General features: G+C 48.1%; 1 protein-coding gene across 1 annotated transcript in view; it reads left to right on the forward strand.

Moving 5' to 3' along the window:
• The first annotated feature begins 4,007 nt into the window (after window positions 1-4,007).
• The window catches only part of Znf536 (zinc finger protein 536), a 93,950-nt gene continuing 77,822 nt past the window's right edge, over window positions 4,008-20,135 (forward strand). The window contains exon 1 of the mRNA XM_013026319.1: window positions 4,008-6,252. Coding sequence (XP_012881773.1) covers window positions 4,008-6,252 — 2,245 coding nt within the window. The remainder of the gene's footprint in view (window positions 6,253-20,135) is intronic.

The following is a 20,135-nucleotide window of genomic DNA, read 5'->3' on the forward strand; positions in this document are numbered from 1 at the left end:
CCATGGCAAAGCCCTGAGTTCAAATCCCAGTACTGCCACTAAATAAAAAAGAGAAAGAGAGAGTTGTAGAAATACATTCCTGAACACTCTTGTCTCCCATGCTAGGGTATTGTCCATGGCATATGAAGAACAGTTGGTTAAAGGGATGTAGAAAGCTTTGTTGACACGGAAAAGCATTTGTCTTTTGGATGGAATAAGAGTCCCATCCTCAGAGTGAACTTGAAAAATCCCCATGTTCAATTGCTGACTGGTGGAGCCGGTGTGTGTAGATCTTGAGTAATGGTGGGAGGGGTCCAGAGTCTATCTTAGTGAGATCCACCCACTGGGGTTTGCAGTCTCTCTACAGAGCACAGTCAGCCTTCCCCTCTCCTGCTGACTTAGAATCCTCTCAACTGCAAACAGCCCATCTCCCTGGGCTCAGTCTCAGAGTGTGGCCAACTGGACAGCCATGAGACCTTCCCAAACTTCCCAGGGCTGTGGGGTAGAGAACCCAAAGCCCTGTCTTGTGATCCTGACCTACAGTTTGCTAAGGAGAGGTGGCAGCACAGGTTTGGGGTCTGGAAGGTGGAGAAAGGGCTCAGTCATCTGAAACACTGGGGGAATGCCTAGGTTGTCCCGTAGCCTCTGTGTGGTGGACCTTGTTACATCTGTCTACCAGAGAGAGGCTGCCATGAGTCCTGGGGCTAGCCAGTCATGTCTGCCATCTAGGATTTGGTGTGACAGAAACTGATAACCAGTGAAAACTCGGAAGGTTTGTCAAACTGCAAGAATCTCCATAAGAATTTCCTTCCTTCCTTCTTTCCTTTCTTTCTTTCTTTCTTCCTTCCTTTCTTTCTTTCTTTCTTTCTTTCTTTCTTTCTTTCTTTCTTTCTTTCTTCCTTCCTTCCTTCCTTCCTTCTTTCCTTCCTTCCCCATCCTTTCTCTCATTCCTTTCTTTCCCTCTTTTTTCCTTCCTTCTCTTTCTCCCTCCCTCCTTTCTCTTTTTCTTTCATTGGTCCTAGGGCTTGAACTCAAGGGCCTGGGCTCTCTTCTTTAGTTTTTTTTTCCCCACTCAAGTGGCTCTGCTAATTGAGCCACAGCTCCACTTCCTGCTTTTGGTAAGTTCATTGGCCCTAAAAATCTCACAAGCTTTCCTGCCAGCATTGATTTTGAAGCATGGTTTCCAGATTTCAGCCTTCTGACTAGCTATAGGGTTCTCACGCATGAGCTATCACTACCTGGCTCAAAATGATCCTTTACAAAAAAAGAAGTTAAATAAAAATTGGGTGTAGATGGCCGTCATCAAAGACAAAGAGGGATGGGAAATTGGAAGCCTTCTTTCACTGCAAGTGACTCTTCACCTTTCTGGATATGGAAATGACCCGGGGTTGAGTTGTCTGTGTCATGATTTGAGGAGACAGTTAACCCTGTACCACTGTCCTGGTCCCTCTCTCTCATGGAACTAAGTACTGTATCTTTTCTTCTCCTTCCTTTGCACGAGGAACCTGCAACCCCTCTCCTCTTGCCAAAGATGCAAAGTGACCCCCTAGAGACCTTCCATGTCCTGTCCCGCATTGCTTGTCTGACGAGGGCATCCCCAGGCCGCATTGTGCCTGACAGCATTTCCTCCACAGTTGAACTCTCTCCCTACATGTCCCCAGGGGAAAATTACTTGACCCTACTCTTCTGGCTGGACTTAAAACCCAGACCCTGGACCATCCGGGTGGCCAACACATAGAAAGAGATGGGCCACATAGAAAAGAGATGTGAGAAAATGAAAAAAAAAAAAAAGGAGAGAATATAGAAAATGAGCTTGGAAGCTGGGTATCAGTGGCTCACACCTGTCATCCTAGCTACTCAGGAGGCTGAGATCTGAGCGTGGAGGTTCAAAGTCAGCCAGAGCTCAGCCAGAGCAGACAAATGCTCCAAGACTCTTCTCTCCAATCAACCACCCCCAAACAGGAAGTGGAGGTGTGGCTCAAGTTGTAGAGCACCAGTCTTGAACAACAATAACAACAAAGACTTAAGGGGCAGCAGCCAGGCCCTGAGTTCATGCCCCAGTACCAACACACACACACACACACACACACACACACACACACACACACCCGTGAACTCGGACTCCTTCAGGGGAAAGATAGATCTAGAAATAAGCAGGACTTCAGACATGGGTTTATTGCATTGTAAAGCAGAGTTCTTGCAGGCGATGGTGTGTTAGAGATCATGCCCTTTGACCCACCTGGAACCAGCTGGCGCTAGCTTTTCTGCCCTGGCTGTGGAGGGGGACAGGAGCCTATTAGAGACAATTATGCAGCCTAGCATTCAGTGTTAGTGTTTAACAAACAGCTTTGAGTTCTAATTTTCTACAAAACACATACTGCAGGTACAATTTGTACTCATTACTGTCTATTCAGAAAGTTATTAAAAACGCTCAAACTTGGTTGAATCTTGCTATGGCATCGGCTCTGGATTTTAATTGGTTTTTATCTAGTTCTCAAAAAGATCTCTTTAAGCCCAATCAAAGTCTCTGCCTTGGAGATCCAGCCCGTGGATGGGGCAAAGGCATTCTATAGAGTTTAAGTCTTCGCCTGGATTCCAACCATCTAACCATCCAGGAAATTTACACCCAGAGATAATTTATCCTTCTTTGATGGACACAGTTACCAAATGACAAAGTAACAATGTTTCGTAACATAAGGGTTAAATCTTAATCTCTGAGGTTTGCAAAGCCGCCTCTCTCACAGTCTCCTTAAAATTTAATATACCTCGTTAATGCTTCCCTGCAAACACTGAAGGATTTTTATGATTATAATCATGTGTTACAGCACCTAGCACTGTTTCTAAGCAGAATACTAATCAGCTTAATGAGATATTACTGCACTTTTTGTTGACTAAAGCAAAATCCCTTTTATTGTTCTAAAGCTTGTCCTTTAAATATATATTTTTTTACCCCCAAAACATTATCTTGTTTTATTATGGACCCATAAATATCATGGTACTGGGTTTCTTTCTTTCTTTCTTCCCTTCTTCCTTTTTTTTTTTTTTGACCAGATCATAAAATAATCTCTTTCATCTCAGAGTGGTTCATTGAATATAGCGACAAGAAGTAAAAAGTTTCATCTGGGTGAATGTCTGTAGTCTAGCAGTGAAAACCTTCGGTCCTAAAACAAACTTTGGATGGAACCAACAGGTGTAGGTGTTGTACTGAAAGGTAGAAGTAGGAAAATTTTAACATGGAGACCTTTGGTTCTTCATTAAGTGACCTGTGAATGTTTATTGGCTGTTAATTGTGGTTGAAAAGATTAACAATTTAAATGTGAATGCAAAACTGCAATCTGGGAAAAGGCAGGCCATATTGCCTAATTGACATTTAATAATTCTTTTCTTAAAAATGTTTCTGCTGGTCTCAGGGTCTGGGCACTGTCTCTGAGCTGTTTCTGCTCAAGGCTGGTGCTCTATCACTTGAGCCAGAGCTCCACTTCAGCTTTTTTTTTTTCTGCTGTCATTTGGAGCTAAGACTCTCACAAATTTGCCCACTTGGTCTGGCTTCGAATTGCAATCCTCAGATCTCAGCCTTCTGAGTCACCAAGCCCGAGCCACCGGTACCCAGCCAGTTATTCGTTTGTTTTATGATTGTTTTTGACAATCATTTTTAATTTTTATTTTATTTATTTATGACCAGTCCTGGGGCTTGAACTCAGAGCCTGAGCACTGTCCCAGAGTTTCTTTTGCTCAAGGCGAACACTCTACCACTTGAGCCACAGGGCTACTCCTGGCCTTTTCTGTGTATGTGGTACTGAGGAATCGAACCCTGGGGCTTCACGCATGCTTGGCGAGCACTCTACCACCAAGCCCCATTCCCAGCCCCATCTTTTTGTTTTTTTTTTTTTAAGCCATGATCATGCTATAAGTAAGGAATTAAAATGCCAGTTCCTTCCCTCCCCCCCCCCCCAGTTCCTGGCACCCATCAAAGTAAACTCTTGTCTTCTTTTTTTTTTTCCTTTTTCTTCTTGTCTTCACTTGTAGGGATGGAAGAAGCCAGTCTGTGCCTTGGCGTCACCCCGGCAGCGCCGGACACCGAACCCCATCTGAACAGTCCAGTCCTCAACGGCCAGTATGCCATGACTCAAAAACTGCACCACATCACCTCGCAGCTCAGCCATGCCTTCTCCGACCTGCACCCGCGGCCCACCCCGGAGGAGAAGGCCGCCGCGGGGCCCTTGGATGAGAAGGGCCACCTGCCCCTGAGCGCGCAGCCTATGGGTAACCAGATGGCCCTGCTGGCCAACCAGCTGGGCCGCGAGGTGGACAGCGGCCTCAACGGGAGGGTGGACCTGCAGCAGTTCCTCAACGGGCAGAACCTGGGCATCATGTCCCAGATGAGCGACATCGAAGACGACGCCCGCAAGAACCGCAAGTACCCCTGCCCGCTGTGCGGCAAGCGCTTCCGCTTCAACAGCATCCTGTCGCTGCACATGCGCACGCACACCGGCGAGAAGCCCTTCAAGTGCCCCTACTGCGACCACCGGGCCGCCCAGAAGGGGAACCTCAAGATCCACCTGCGGACCCACAAGCTGGGCAACCTGGGCAAGGGCCGGGGGCGCGTGCGGGAGGAGAACCGCCTGTTGCACGAGCTGGAGGAGCGGGCCATCCTGCGGGACAAGCAGCTCAAGGGCGGCCTGGCCCAGCCCCGCCCGGATCTGAAGCCCCAGCCACACGCTCCACCCCCGGCCCCGGCCGCCTGCGGCCTGGCTCCGCCGGGCAACCCCAGCCTGCCCCCAGACGTGGCTGCGCACCCGGCGGCGCCCTCGCCCAAGCCCTCCTGCGCCTCCGCCGCCGCCGGCTCGGGCTTGCAGGACGACGCGGCGGCGCCGGCCGCCGGCTTCCGCTGCACCTTCTGCAAGGGCAAGTTCAAGAAGCGCGAGGAGCTGGAGCGGCACATCCGCATCCTGCACAAGCCCTACAAGTGCACGCTGTGCGACTTCGCCGCCTCGCAGGAGGAGGAGCTCATCGGCCACGTGGAGAAGGCGCACATCACCGCCGAGTCGGCGCAGGGCCCCGGCGCGCACGGCGCGGGCGAGCCCGCGGCGCACGAGTTCCGCTGCGAGGTGTGCGGCCAGGTGTTCAGCCAGGCCTGGTTCCTCAAGGGCCACATGCGCAAGCACAAGGACTCCTTCGAGCACTGCTGCCAGATCTGCGGCCGGCGCTTCAAGGAGCCCTGGTTCCTCAAAAACCACATGAAGGTCCACCTCAACAAGCTCTCCGTCAAGAACAAGGCGGCCGGAGACCCCGACGCGCCGCCGGGGCCCCTGGGCGCCGGGGTGACCGCGGAGACGCACGCCACCCTGTACTCCCGCTACATGTCCTGTCTGCAGGGCGGTGGCTTCGTGGGCCCAGACAAGGCCAGCCTGGGCGGCGGCGGCGAGCCCGGCCAGTTCTACGCCAAGGCCGAGCACGCCTTGAAGGACAAGGACGTGCTGGGCAAGCTCCTGTCCCCCCTGTCCAGCGTGGCGCACGCCGCGGGCGCGGGGGTCCCCGGCGACGGGGACAAACACTCCCTCCTGGGCTGTCTGAACCTCGTGCCGCCCCTGAAATCCAGCTGCATCGAGAGGCTGCAGGCGGCCGCCAAAGCCGCCGAGATGGACCCGGTGCACAGCTACCAGGCCTGGCAGCTGATGGCCCGAGGCATGGCCGCTGAGCACGGCTTCCTGTCCAAGGAGCATCCGCTGTCCAGGAACCACCACGAGGACGCCCTGGCCGGCGCCGGCCTGGTGTTCGACAAGGAGAAGCGAGAGTATGTGTTACTAGGAGCCGATGGCTCCAAGCAGAAGCTGCCCGCTGACTTGGTCCACGGCGCTAAAGCGGGCAATCAGAGAGACCCACCAAACAAACCCGACCCTCTAGACGGCAGCCGGGACTTCCTGACGCACGGGCTGAACCAGACCCTCGATTACAACAACCTCCAGGGGCCTGGGAACATGAAGGAGAAGCCCACGGAATGCCCGGACTGCGGACGAGTGTTCCGCACTTACCACCAGGTGGTCGTCCACTCCCGAGTCCACAAGCGAGACCGCAAGGGCGAAGACGACCCTCTGCACGGGGGCCTGGACGAACGTCGGGGCTCCGGGAGCGATCAGGAGTCACAGTCGGTCAGTCGGTCCACCACGCCCGGCTCCTCCAACGTCACCGAGGAGAGTGGGGTCGGAGGAGGCCTCTCCCAGACGGGCAGTGCCCAGGAAGACAGCCCGCACCCCTCCTCGCCCTCATCTTCTGGTAGGTGGGGCCGGCTCCAAAGATCTGGGAGGGACAGGTTGGACCCCCCCCATCCCTCCTCCCCGCCTCAGGCCTGGCTGGAAGGCTGGGTTGTAAGGTGGATGGCTGAATGCTGGGGTACACCCTTTGCTACCAGGCTATCCCCCCATTTCAAAGAAAGAGTTGTCCTTGAAACTCCTTTGGCTACCAGGAAAGTCAGCTGATCTTGAGTGTGTGTGTATATGTGTGTGTGTTTGTGTGTGTGTGTGTGTGTTTGTGAAGTTGGCCACTTTGTTCTTCACCTTTAATAGCTGAATCCCCATAATCTCATGCATGATCATGGGGGTCCCCTGGACCCCAGGAACACTCCACTGGAAGGGACTTTGGAAGTTCACACCCCTGCCATGCCCTCCCCTTTATTCCTGGAGACCCACAAGTTCTCCCACTGACTGGAGAATTCCTTCTCTGCAGACCAAATCTCTTCTCTCTTTGGTCTCCCGGCCACCCTGCAGCTCCCCTCTCCCCTGCCCCCCCCACCCCCATCCCATTCCCTCTCTCCTGTTCTCCTGTGCTGAAATTCCAATGTGTCAGGTCCCTCTGCCCTGAACAGCCCACATGCCATTTTCCTCCAAAGGTCTAAAGTCCAGATGTGTTGGCTGCATGTCTTCAAATTGTACTGCATTGCACGGGGGTGGGGGGTGGAGAATGCAGCTTTGCGGGTTCTAAAATAAATAGCAAAAACAGAAAAATCTGTCATCAAAATGTCTGTGAAATGCTGAAGCTTCCTGGCCCTGTTTTAGAGAGACAGAGGGGGAAAAAAAATCGCATGCACACACACATACACACACATACACACACACACACAGACCTAAGACAACAAAATTTAAATCACTACCTAACAGCAGGTAAAAGGTTGCCTTCATTCCTGAGTTCCCCACCCCCCAAGTCCGTTTGCTAAATGGATAGCAAATTGAAAGTTATATCTCTAGCCCTTTTTAAAGAAAGGACTTCGCTAATACTGTAATCATTCTACTGCCTAACAACAGAGGAAATCACGCCGTAACAAATACGCTGTTACTAATGGCAACATCGATTTCTGCAATCAGCCATTAAGTCTGGAAAATGAAAGACAGTTTGAGACACCTCGAGGCTCTACATTGCCCACTGTGGCAGCACACTGAGGGTCATTTTTTAAAAGTTTTTTTTCCCCCTCCCCTTCTTGTCTTCATTTTTTTTCCCTTTTATTTTTCCTCCTCCTGCTTTCTCAGTTTCTAGGAATAGTTCAGCCCGAGAGATAATACATTGCCACAATTATTAAATAAATGCCACTTAGGTTTGCTGGTGAACTGTCACGATTCAGCCTCCTTAGGACAAAAATTAGCCTTTAAAAATTGTGTGTGTGTGTGTATGTACGTGTGCGTGTGCGTGTGTTGGTATGGCTTATTACAAACCAGTGAAGAATAGTTAAGACATAAATCTGAGCTCCACATTGCAGAGATTACAATAGCACTTAGCGGTACTGCTTAAATACCCATGAAACTTACTTGTCTACTTGTGGAGTCCTAGACTTGCTTGCGATTTATTACTGGGGAGACAGAAAAAGTCTATGACCAGCAACGGGAGAATCATGAAACGGGGGCTATGTAGGACCAGACTCAGCTACAGGGCAGGGTCAAATTTCCCCAGCAAGAGCAATGAGTAGCAAAGTTACTGCCTATCATCCAGGACTATTTCCCACCCTTCCTTCCCCCCCCCCAGAAGGGGGGGGGGAGAGAGGGGGAGAAGGAAGATCTCATCTGTTCTCAGATTGGTGACATTTCAGGGACAGAAAGCAGAGAGGAGACTGGCTGCCCTAAGTTTTTTTGAGTGACATGGAGTTAACACGAACAGATTTCCCCCCCTTCTTCCAGACCTTACTAAAAGAAGGAGGTCTGAGTAGAATCTTTCTGACACCAAATGTTCAGCTTCATTAATGACGTGTTTACCGTGATTTTCTCACCTTCTGGCCAACTGATAGCCTTGTACAATTCGGTTCCTCTCCCTACTGCTTTCCTGTCTTGAAATATCTTTTTGCAAAAAAAAGACCCTATTTTGCTTCAAACACACACACACACAAAACTGGTGTCTCTGAAGTCAAAAAGAGAATTGTACTTAAGTTTCTTGTTTTCTTCTTACTCTCATTCTCCATTACTGCAGGAGTTGAGAATTGGTTGTGAATACTGATTTCTTTCATTTCAGGTTGACTTCTTTGTATTGTTTGGATTTTTTTCATATTCAAATTAAGCCCTTTCATAATTTTCTGACTTAAGGAGGGAAATAGATCATATAGCAATATCTAGTTCAAATCTGTGCAGGGCATTCAGGTTTTCTGGAGCTTTAGAGTTCTCAAGTAAAAATCTGGGTAGTGTTTTTCCTCTTTTATTCTCTAACTAGCCTTACTTGTAGAAGAAAGTGTGATTAAAATAAGCATTTAAATAAAAATCTTGACACAATAGGTATTTTTTTTTGATTACTTGTTAGAAGCCTTCTAGGTGAAGGAGATGAGGAGGAATTTCTAAGCCTTTAAGTAAAGAAAGAAGCACTTAGGTTTTACAAATTTCTCAGACTTCATAACAATGTCACAAAACTTAATTTGCATTACTCAATTCTTTCTTTTTCTTCTTCTTCTTTTTTTCTTTGGTTGTTGTTGTTGTTGGAAACTGGGTCAGTAGGGCCTGAGAAACTATTTTTTTTTCCAGATCTTAACCAATGAATTCTTCTTTATAAAATGCTGCTCTTAACATGATAGTAATTCTGAATTCATCATAAAAAAAGAAAAAAAGGAAAAAAAAAGCCCTTTTAAACCAGAGCCTCTCTAGAAGAAGGCTTACAATGAGTGGCAGAAAAGTCCTTTGTTATCTGATGTAATTCTTTGCAAGAGACGATTGAGAACGGAGTGAGCGCGACTGTTTAAAACCGTCTTGCTCAGACAGAGAAAGAGAGAGAGAGAGGAGAGAGAGAGATGAAGGGGTCAAGTTTGCAATCACACTTATTGCCAAGATGGGTGACCGTCACTGGCTAGGCTAATGTGAAATGCAGCTGTTTGTTATGGGAGTAAAAGAATGTTTGAATCAGTGAACATGCAAAAAATGCTCCCAGTGAACCAGAAAATGTGTTTGTTCTCTGGCACTCCAAACTGCTGAGAACTTAGCTTAAAGATGAACGGCGGCGGCGAAAACTAGGCCCTTTGACAAATGAAGAGGTCGTTATTTTCCAACAGCAGAGGGACAAAACTCCAGGTTGCCCTTTGTTTTGTTGTGAGTGTGTGTTGTTGTTTGTTTGTATGCCTCAAGCTGTTAGAGAAGATGTCACCTCTGCCTCCATGACCCAAAGCAAGGGGGGGGGATGGTTTGGAAAACAGCAGTTGATAATTTTTTATTTTTTTTTTTATTTTTCTACTCTTTTCATGACATTTCGAGAGTCGGTGACTGTTTGAATCTCTCTTCCTGTCTAGATTGCATGCAGAGCTCTAGCCGAATATCATCTTTGTGTCCAAAAAATTAAAAAAAAATCTCTAAAATCTCAGACACTGACTTTACTCTTGAGTTAGAAAACCACTAAAGTTCCGTTTCTTCCAGGTCTTTTTCTTTTTTGGCTTTAGAAATCACGCTTCGATTAATTAAAACTTAATGTACTAAGAAACGATACTATTTATTATATCCAACAGGGCAGTTACCTTCCGAATTCCTCTTCGCTCACCCCACCCCCACCCCCATCATTTTGGAGTGGGGATAATTAAAGTGTTGCTGGTGGGAAGCGGGTAATTGAATGCATTGACCCTCTCTGTTCATTAAATAAAGTCGGCCAAGTTGTAAGATCAATGCAAAAAAAAAAAAAAGCCAGGGAGAGAGGCGCAGATGAAAATATCGTTAACCCCTACGATTTCTGCTGTAATATTTTCAGATGGACAAGCTGTATTTGATCAGCTGGGCTAAAAAGCCTGGCAGGAAGTCTATTGTTGCCTAAGTTGAATTCCTCCAATAGTGGTTCTCTCTTGCCTGTGTTTGCCTATTGACCAGAGGCCGTCAAAGGCCTTTATCAGGCAATTCTTGCATATATATCCGGTAGATAGTGATATGATAGATTTGCTTTCTTCTCTACCTCTTTATTTTATTTTTGTTTCTCCTCTTATGGCTTCTTCTTTTCATTCCCTCTCCATTCATGATAACCAATGTGTACTTCACACAAACAAATCCAAGCTTCCCAAAAGATGGAGGGTGGGGGTGGGGGTTTGGAGAGTGGGTAGGAGGGGGATGGTGATGAAGGAAACATAAAAAGAAAGAAAGAAAAAAAAAATTAAGTCTGAGGATTAAGATCTTCATTTCCCCCCCCCCCTGCTTGTGCATTGCAATTGTTCTTAAAAAATATTTGGCACTGTCAATTAGTAACTGAGCGTAGTTAGCTGATGAACACAATTTTCCGGTAGGCTGAGCACCCTATTGTTGCCGAGTGAACAGCAGATTTCTGAGGTCATTATCATTCGCTGGTTGCTTGGCCCAGCTGCTTTGGTGCTGCAGAAGCCAAACTTTTATACTGGAGCTCAGGGATGGGCTCGAGCAACAGGGGCGCTGGCTGCAGCGGGAGTGAAGACGGTCCTCATCTACCCAGGAAACAGAAAGTAAAACTTTCCAGACCATTCAAGGGAAAGCACCAGTGAGCTGTGGGGCTCCCCTTCTTTCCACCTTCAGATGGGGAGTGAGAAGGTCCCAGGGGACAGCCCAGTACCACCCCCCTTCCCCCTAGAGGTGACAAATCCTTCTGCAGATCCATGGCCCCATTTAGAAAAGGACTTAAATAGTTGTAACCCAATCTAAATAGGGAGTGAGTCTCACATAGGTTTTTCCATGTATTATATCTATTCTATTCTCTTTGTCTGTTTTATTGTATTATTTTGTTGTATCTATTCTATTCCATTCTCCTATCTTAGCATTTTTTTAGGGCCAGCACTAGGTCTTGAACTCAGGGCCTGAGCACTGCCCCTGAGCCTTTTCTCAACACAAGCACTCTACCACTTGGGCCACACCTCCACTTTTGGCTTTTTGGTAGTTAATTGGAGAGAAGCATCTCACAGACTTTTCTGTACAGGGCTGGCTTTGAACCACGATCCTTCGCTCTCAGACTCCTAAATCGCTAGGATGATGGGTGTGAGCTGCTAGCATCTGGTTCGTTTTTATTTTTGAAGTCACTAGTAGATGCTTATGAGCAACTTGAAATGAGTAAATCGGAGGATCACAAACAGGAAGCATTCTTTGGATTTCTAAAGGAAAAGAAAGTCTGGAATAATGTCTTTCTTTTTTTATGTAGTGTAACTGATTTTTTTGGAGTAATTTCTTATCAAATGAAATATCCCCTTGAAGGCGTCCTTCTCGCCATTCTGCCTCTTTTTTTTCCCCCTTAATTTTTATTTTTCCTTTTAGCATCCTGATTCTCAGCTTCCCTTCATACCTCCTGATTTGGAGTCTGAGTCAATGACATGGAAAGCTGCACTTTTTTTTTTTTTTAAAGCTCAGCTGCGAATGCCGAACACCATATGCGGCCCTTCGGTCCCTGCCGCGGGAGCATGTACGGGCGGTCGCTTGTGTTTGTAGAGATTTATAGAGACCTGGCTTGTGTGTGTGTGTGTGTGTGTGTGTGTGTGCGCTCGCGTGCGCGCGTGTGTGTTGTGTTGAAGCTGTGCCCAGCCAGACACTGGCCAAAGGCCCTTCCTCTGTATTAAGACAGAGGTGGCACCCGTCTGGATGAATTTCCTGGCCAACTCCTAGGGAAAGCAGGAGGGAATAAGGTCGTGAGGGCCTCTCTTGGGTGTGTCCTTGTTCCTTGGGGCCCTCAGAGGGGGTAGGGAGGACTCCATGGGACTTTCATTGGTCCAGTGTTTAGAAACAACTCCTTAAAACATCCAGTGTCATTCTGGCATTGTTGTTCTTGTGGGGTTTTTTTTTTTGTTGTTTGTTTGATTTTCCTTTTTTTTTTTTCTTTAAATAGGCTCTGGGGCTTGAACTCAGGGTCTGGATGCTGTCCCGGAGCTTTTTCGCTCAAGGCTAGTGCACTACTACTTGAGCCACAGTTCCACTTCCAGTTTGCTGGTGGTTAATTGGAGATAGGAGTCTCATAGATTTTTCCTTCAGTGGGCTGACTTTGAACCACAATCCTCAGCTCTCAGACTCCTGAGTAGCTAGGATGACAGGTGTGAGCCACCAGTGCCCAGCCTCTGTGTGTGTGTGTGTTTAGAGTCTTTTTTGCCTTTGGCTTTTGTTTGTGGTTTACAGACCCTACTTCCCCAGGGAGCTCAAGGTCATTGGCCCCTTAGCATCTCAGCAAGACAGAAACTTCAACAGCTCTTTTTTTTTGGTGGGGGGGGTCTGGTCATGGGGCCTGAACTCTGGGCCTGGGCACTGTCCCTCAGCTCTTCAGCTCAAGGCTAGCGCTCTACCACTTGAGCCACAGCGCCACTTCCGGCTTTTTTCTTTTTGCTTATGTGGTGCTGAGGAATCGAACCCAGGGCCTCAGGCATGCAAGGCAAGCACTCTACCACTGAGCCACCTTCCCAGCCCCACTTCAACAGCTCTTAAAAGCTGCAGGCATTCAAAGCCAGCCCCTGCAAGGAAAGTCCATGAGACTCTTATCTCCGATTAACCACCAGAAAACTGGAAGTGGCACTGTGGCTCTAGTGGTAGACCACTTGCCTTGAGCTGAAGAGCTGAAGGGACAGCTCCCAGACCCAGAATTCAAGACCCATGACTGACAAAAAATAAAATAAAATCTGCAGACATTGCCTAACCCTGGTGACTCACACCCATAATCCTCGCTACTCAGAAGGCTGAGAGCTAGGGATCATGGTTTAAAGCACGCAAATCCTGGGCTGGAAAATCTATGACATTCTTATCTCCAATCATTTATCAAAAAGCCAAAAAGTAGAGGCATGGCCTGAGTGGTAGAGCACCCACCTTTGAGTGAAAAAGCTAAGGGACAGCAACCAGGCCTGGCATTCAGGACCACCACATGAACAAACCAGCAAACAAATAAATGAATACCCTGCAAGCAAAGCAAAGCCCCTTTATAACTCATAGATTTGTAAGACCCCTTCTGAGGCTCGAGGGATTGGATTTCAGGGTTGGGGTTGCTAGAAATCTGCTGGTCCTGGCCACCATTTTGGCTTTGGTAAGGCTAGAAACTTAGCACTTTGCTTTGCAAGCACCTGCAATAGGTTCTTCAGCTTGGTGGTTTTGGCCATAAGCAGATATCAAGAACTTGATGTACTAGCTCACTGCACCTTCAGGTTAGTAGGGATCCTCTATGCTTATCGTACCAGGACCGCACAGAGGGTACTAGCTGCCGAGGGGGAGGGAGATTTCCATTCGCAGGGCTGTTTGTGACCCCTCCAGCCCACCGACCATCCTCCATTACCAGCTTTCTGATCCTTTCCTATCTCTTCTGAAGCTTTGTGCCTTGTTCAACCCAAGGAGGAAGAGAGAAGCGCTACCTCGACTTCAAGCTCAGCCACAGGTTCTGGTTGGGAGCCCTGAGCTCAATGGGGCCTGGTAGGTAGCCAACTTCAATAAGCTTTCCTGGCCCTCAGGTACCCCCATATAGTTGGAGAGCACAGGTCCCTAGTGAGTCAGAAGCAACAGGCCATCTGGAGCTTTCTGAGCCTGGGAAGTCACAGAACTGAGCTGATAACATGGTTTTGTGTGTGTGCTGGTTCTGGGGCTTGAACTCAGGGACTGGGCCCTGTCCCTGAGTTTCCTTTGCTCAGGGAGCTGTCCCTGAGCTTCTTTTGCTCAAGGCTAGCACTCTTCCACTTGAGCCGTAGTTCCACTTCTGGCCTTTGGGGTAGTTAGAGATAAAAGTCTCACAGACTTTCCTGCCCAGACTGGCTTCCAACTGAGATTCTCAGATCTCACCCTCCTGAGTAACTAGCATTACAGGCATGAACCACTAGCACCTAGTTGAGCAAACTTTGAATGTGGCGATCACATTGAATTCACAGAGCTGTGTTGGAGTATAGTTTAAAACTTATTATCCTTTGTAGTTGTACAAAGAGGTTTCCACTCAACATACCAATTCATGCATCTTGATCAGTGTCACCCCTTCCATGGCTCTCCCCCATTTCACCCAACCCCCACCCCTCCCCTCAAGTTGCTTGGTTCCATGTTCACGTATGTACATTGAATATTATGACTGCATGTGTCCACCCTTCCTCTCTCCATTGGTCTGTCCCCCCTCCCCTTGACCTCACCTCCTCCCTGACCCCTCAAGTTCTAGCCTCTTGGCATTCCTTTGTTTACACTGTCAGTCAGTTGCTTAAAGGAGTTGTGCATATACCATACTTTAGTCAATACATTTGTGTCAATATGCATATGCTTCTACACATGTTTACATATATCCATAATTTAGATCTAACTTCCACAGTAGGAGAGAAGACATGTGTCTGTTGTCTCTCGGAGCCTGACTTACTTCACATGAATTTTTCCAAGTCCACCCATTTCCCTGCAAATGATATAATATCATTCTTTCCGATGAATGAGTAACATTCCTATCTATCTATCACATTTTCTCACTCCATTCATCCATTGTAGAGCATCTGGATTGTTTCCACACCTTGGCCACGGTGACCAGAGCAGCAATGAACCTGGATGTGTGTCAGTGTCTTTTACCATGTCCTAACACGGAATCTTTTGGATACATGCTGGGGAGCCCTATCCTGGGTGGGCGGCCTGGAGAAAGGCCTGCGGAGCACAGGAGAGTGGATCTGTGCAGACTTAACCACATTCCACATGACTGCATTGGAACCTTTGCCATCTGTGACCCTTGGGTCTATGTGTTGCCCTTCTCTCTGGGCATCCAGCAAGCTCTTCTAGTCTTTCTAGTTTCTAGAAGGAAACAGGAGAAGCCTGGCATGGCCTGCAGTTGGAGTGAGCCCGGTGGAGGGGGTGGGAGGGGAGGGGGGACGGCAGGCAGGGAGCGAGCATGCAGGTGGCAGGGCCCTCTGAGCTCCTAGGAAGCGAGCAGCACTGTGGTGGGGAGGAGCGCGGGTCCCCCTGGCCTCTTCCTGGCAGGACGGGATGAAGGCAACATTTACTTAAGCTGTGGAGTTTGGCACTGACGCAGCCCAGCGCCATCTGGAAAGCCCATCTCGGAGAGCTGCCCATTCCCCCCAAAGGAACTCGGGAGAAGGACTCAGGCTGGGCGCTGGGACTCTTCCTTGGCTGGGAGGCACCTGGGCCGGGTGGGAGGTCAGGGGAGAGGTGGATTGGGGACCCACGGAGTTAAAGCACAAGCTTTTCTCTCTGCCTGGCTTTTCCAGGGAACCTAGAGGAAGAGCTAACCTGCCTCTCCTCTTCTTCCCTCCCATCCTCTTTTTTTTTTCTTTTTTTGTTGCCATTCTGGGGGGTTGGACTCAAAACCTCCTGCCCTTGCTTAGCTTCTATGTGTGTGTGTGTTTTCCAGACTGGAACTCTACCACTAGAGCCACAGCTTCAGTTCCAGCCCTTTGCTGGTTAATTCGAGATAAGGATTCCTTGGGTTTGTTTTCCCTGATCTGGCTTTGAACTTTGATCCTCAGATCTCAGCCTCCTGAGTAGCTAGGATGACTGTAGAAAGCCACTCCATCTCTGGCTTGTTTTCTCTGTCAAGAGAGGTGCTGTTTCTCCTTTTCTTCTTTTCTTTGGTGGTAGTAGTGGGTGGGAGGCTGGTGCTGGGGCTTGAACTCAGGGTCTGGGGAGGATCCTTAAGGTTTTGTGCTCAAGGCTAGAGCTGTACCAACTTGAGCAACAGCTCCATGCTCAGCTTTTCGGATGGTTAACTGAAGATGATAAGAGGCTTAGGGAATTTTCCTGCTTGGGCTGGCCTTTAAGTGTGATCCTCAGATCTCAGCCTCCTGAGCAGCTAGGATGACAGACGTGAGCCACCAGTGCCCCACCACCATCTCCATTTGTTGATTTTCTATTGCATCTTACTTACATCCTTATTTTGTATTGTATTGTTTACGTACATCTTAGAGTACTGGCCTGCTCTGGTCTGCAACTGTGTAATAACACCAACTAACACACAATCGGAATACATACTGCACTCCTAAATGTCTTGGAGAGATCAGATCTAGAACTCCATGGCTTGGTCCTCTGACAGACAGGGCAGAGAGAAATGCAGAGGTTCCCCACCCTCCTCTCTGTTTTGTATCTTCCAAACGTGGCAGGGTCCCTGTTGAACACCCTTCTCAGTGACCTAGTGGTGGCCCAGGCAGATTAACAAGCCACCAACAGCAGAAGTAAAATTCGCTTGTGTCCTTTTTGGGTGTTTTCTTGCTTCTCCCTCCCCCCCCCCCCACTGTGTCTATCAAGATAAAATTGTCCAGAGCTTAGCTTCTTGGGGGAGTGGCGGGGACCCATCTCTTGGTTGCTGTGAGCATTGGGGTTTTGGTGTGACATGTGGCATGTGTCTTAGACAAGTGTGAGACACAGCACAAGCTGATTCCTTGGCGGGGTTGCCCACCGTGCCACATGGGGAAGGGGCCGGCTTCCTCTCACCCAGATGGGGGCGTGAGGAAGTGAATTGTGGGTGGGCTTGGCTTTCATACCTACCCCTGCTTCCAGAAGACAGGGTTCTGTTCCTGTGTGTGTGTGTATTTATATACACACACATAGACACACACACACACACACACACACACACATATATTATTAGTGTAGTGAGGCCATGTATCCATCTGGGGAAGTCCTGGGACTTGAACTCAGAGCCTGGCTGCTGCCCCTGAATGTTTTCATTCAAGACTACCACTTGAGCCGCAGCTCCACTTCTGGCTTTCTTGCCCTGGTTGGCTTTGAACTGTGATCCTCAGCCTCCTGAGTAGCTAGGATGACAGGCATGAGCCACCAGTGCCTGGCTGACAGTTTTTGATTTTGTTTTTTGTTTTTGCTGCTCCTTGGGCTTTATCTCAGGGCCTGGGAGCTGTCCCTGAGCTTTTTCACTCAAGTCCGGCATTCTACCATTTGAGCCATGGCTCCACTTCTAGTTTATTTGGTGATTCAATTGGAGATAATTGGACTTTCCCGCCCTGGCTGGCTTTGAACAGTCATCCTCAAGATCTCAGCCTCCTGAGGAGCTAGGATTACATGTGTGAGCCACTGGTGCCTGGCCTTGGCTTCCATGTTTTACTTGGAGCCTTGGGTGTAGGTCGGGCCTCTGAGGATGGGTTTTGCCCTAGATAGACATGCTCCAGGGGCTGAAATTTTGGTGGATGCTCCAGTGGTTTGTTGCCTTGTAGACACTTCACAAGGATGGAAATTTAAGTGAATGCTTTGTGAGTCTTTGCTCTTGTTTGCGTTCCAATCTAAAGGCATTTGAGCCCGGGTAGTCACCTATGGGGCTTTGCGTGTGCCCATGATAGTAGTGTGCAGAAACTCTCATCTCAGTAGCTGTAATCTGTGGGTTTGGATCCTCTTGTGTAGCTCCCAATCACCCTGAGAGGGATTTTGGAACATTTCCAAGATACTTTAGTGCCATGTGAAAAGTGGACAGTGGTCATGTCTTCGCACAGTAAGACACTTAGATGTGTCTCTTTTATTGCCAAAGAGATTTTTCTTCATTTGTTATTATATGTGTTTTGGATTTTTTTTTCTTCAGTAATTTGCCTTGAAAAATAAAAGCTGTCCTTCAGCAAAAGTCTCTGCACGATGTTCTGCTGTTGGCTGAGAGGGAGGGGCCTCGCTCTGAGTCCTGTCCATTCCAGGCTGTGCCTGATCCTCAGAGATGACCTTGAAAATCTTCCATTGTGGTGCATCCAGGAGGGATGTTTACTGCCTTCCTGGATGGTGTGGTTCAAGGACCTTTCTTCCCCTCCATCCCGCCCTCCCTCCCTCCCTCCCTCCCTCCCTTCCTTCCTTCTTTCCTTCCTTCCTTCCTTCCTTCCTTCCTTCCTTCCTTCCTTCCTTCCTTCCTTCTTCCTTCCTTCCTTCCTTCCTTTTTTCCTTCTTCCTTTCCTTCTTTCCAGCTCAGGTTGCATATTTAGAAGATGCCGAAACAAAGTAAAACAATTTAAAATACAGATGCATAACAACAGATAAGCATGCCAGTGTTTACAGCCCTTTACAAAAAGGAATCCTCCTGTACTTATTACTGTACTTACTGAGAGACATGTCACCAGTTGTTCTTGTCCATGAAAATTCACACAAGGGTCAGGAAAAAAATTCCCTGTTTTTTAAAAAAGATGTCATGTAGTAAACAATTGTGCTCCCAATGAAAGGGACTTACAGCCAGGCACTAGTGGCTCACACCTGTAAATCCTAGCTAACCCGGAGGGTGAGATCCAGAGGATTACATTTCAAAGCTCAGCCTGGGCAGAAAAGTCTGAGAAGCTAGAAATTAGCCAGCAAAATGCCCAGCTGGAAGTGTGGTTCAAGTGGTAGAGCACCAGCTGAGCAACTAAGCCACATAAAAGTGTAAGGCCTTGATACTCTCCAGAAAAAGAAAGAAAAAGAAAAAGAAAATTTTAATTTACAAAAACAGGCAACAGAGTGGATTTGACCCATGAATTATTGTTCTCTTTCTTTCTTTCTTTCTTTCTTTCTTTCTTTCTTTCTTTCTTTCTTTCTTTCTTTCTTTCTTTCTTTCTTTCTTTCTTTCTGTCTGTCTTTCTCCTTCCTTCTTTCCTTTCTTTTTCTTTCTCCTTTTCTTCCTTCCTTCCTTTCTCTTCCTTCCTTCCTTCCTTTTCCCTTCTTCTTTCTTTCCTTTCCATTCCTTCCCCCCCCCCCCAATCTCTCCTCCCTTGCTCGCTTTTTTGTGCTGGTCATGAGGCTTGAACTCAGGGCCTAAACCCTGTCCCTGACCTTTTGGTCTTTTTGCTAGTTTTCTACCATTTGGGCCACAACTCCACTTCTGACTTTTTGCTGGTTCATTGCAGATAAGTCTCTCAAACATTCCTGACCAGGCTGGCTTTGAACCACAATCCTCAAATTTCAGCCTCTTGAGTAGTTAGGATGACAGGCGTGAGCCACTGGCCCCATTACTTTTCTTTTTAAAGTCTCATATATTAATAGGAGAAATACAAGAGGTGAACGGTGAACGTCTTCATGAATGAATGATGGTGCTAATCTCTACACTGCGTGCCGGACTTGTTTTGGCTTTCTTTACTCTGAGAAGCAGCTCTGGGTGAACATGTTTACGTGTGGGGTCCTGATGCTTCTGGCATCTGCACAATTATATCCTGGGTGAAATACAGAGCTGAGTCCCTGGTCCCAGGCAGACAGCCCCGAGGCTGCAGATGTGCACGGCCCAGCGGTGTGCTGGGGCTCGAGCCCTCCTCTGTGTTGGAAGATTCACCAGGAGAAATGTCCTCCCACGGCCGCTGCCTCCTGTCACCCAGGTGCTCCTTGTGTGTCCATTCGCACACACGCTGGGTTGTTTGTGAAGGATGGAAGGCTCATTAAGTCACTTCTGAATGCTGAGCGTTTAGGTACTGGAGATGGGGCGGCTGATGAGAGAGAGACAGGAAGAGAGAAAAGACCCTGTGTCAGAGAGAGAAGAGAGAATGAGAGACAGAGACAGAGATGGAAAGAGATAGGGAAAAAAGAGAGAAAAGATCCTGTGTCAGAGGGAGGGAAAAAACAGAGAGACAGAGACAGAGGCAGTGAGAAACAGAAACAGAGAAACAGGGACAGACAGATAGGGAGGGAAAAGACCCTAATCCCAGAGAGAGAGGAGGGGGAGCGATCTAAAAACCAGAATCTCTCATACAACCCTGGAGGACCTGACACTTAATGCAGAGCTACATGTGCAGGATGAGAGCTGTCAGAGTCCCCCTGACTCCCAGCTCACTCCCCCAGAACCTGAAAGAGTTAAACTGCCTTATGCTTCACCTAAGTAAGTCTCTT

The sequence above is a fragment of the Dipodomys ordii genome, unplaced genomic scaffold (genome assembly GCF_000151885.1).
Source record: "Dipodomys ordii isolate 6190 unplaced genomic scaffold, Dord_2.0 Scaffold92, whole genome shotgun sequence".
NCBI classification, from domain to species: domain Eukaryota; kingdom Metazoa; phylum Chordata; class Mammalia; order Rodentia; family Heteromyidae; genus Dipodomys; species Dipodomys ordii.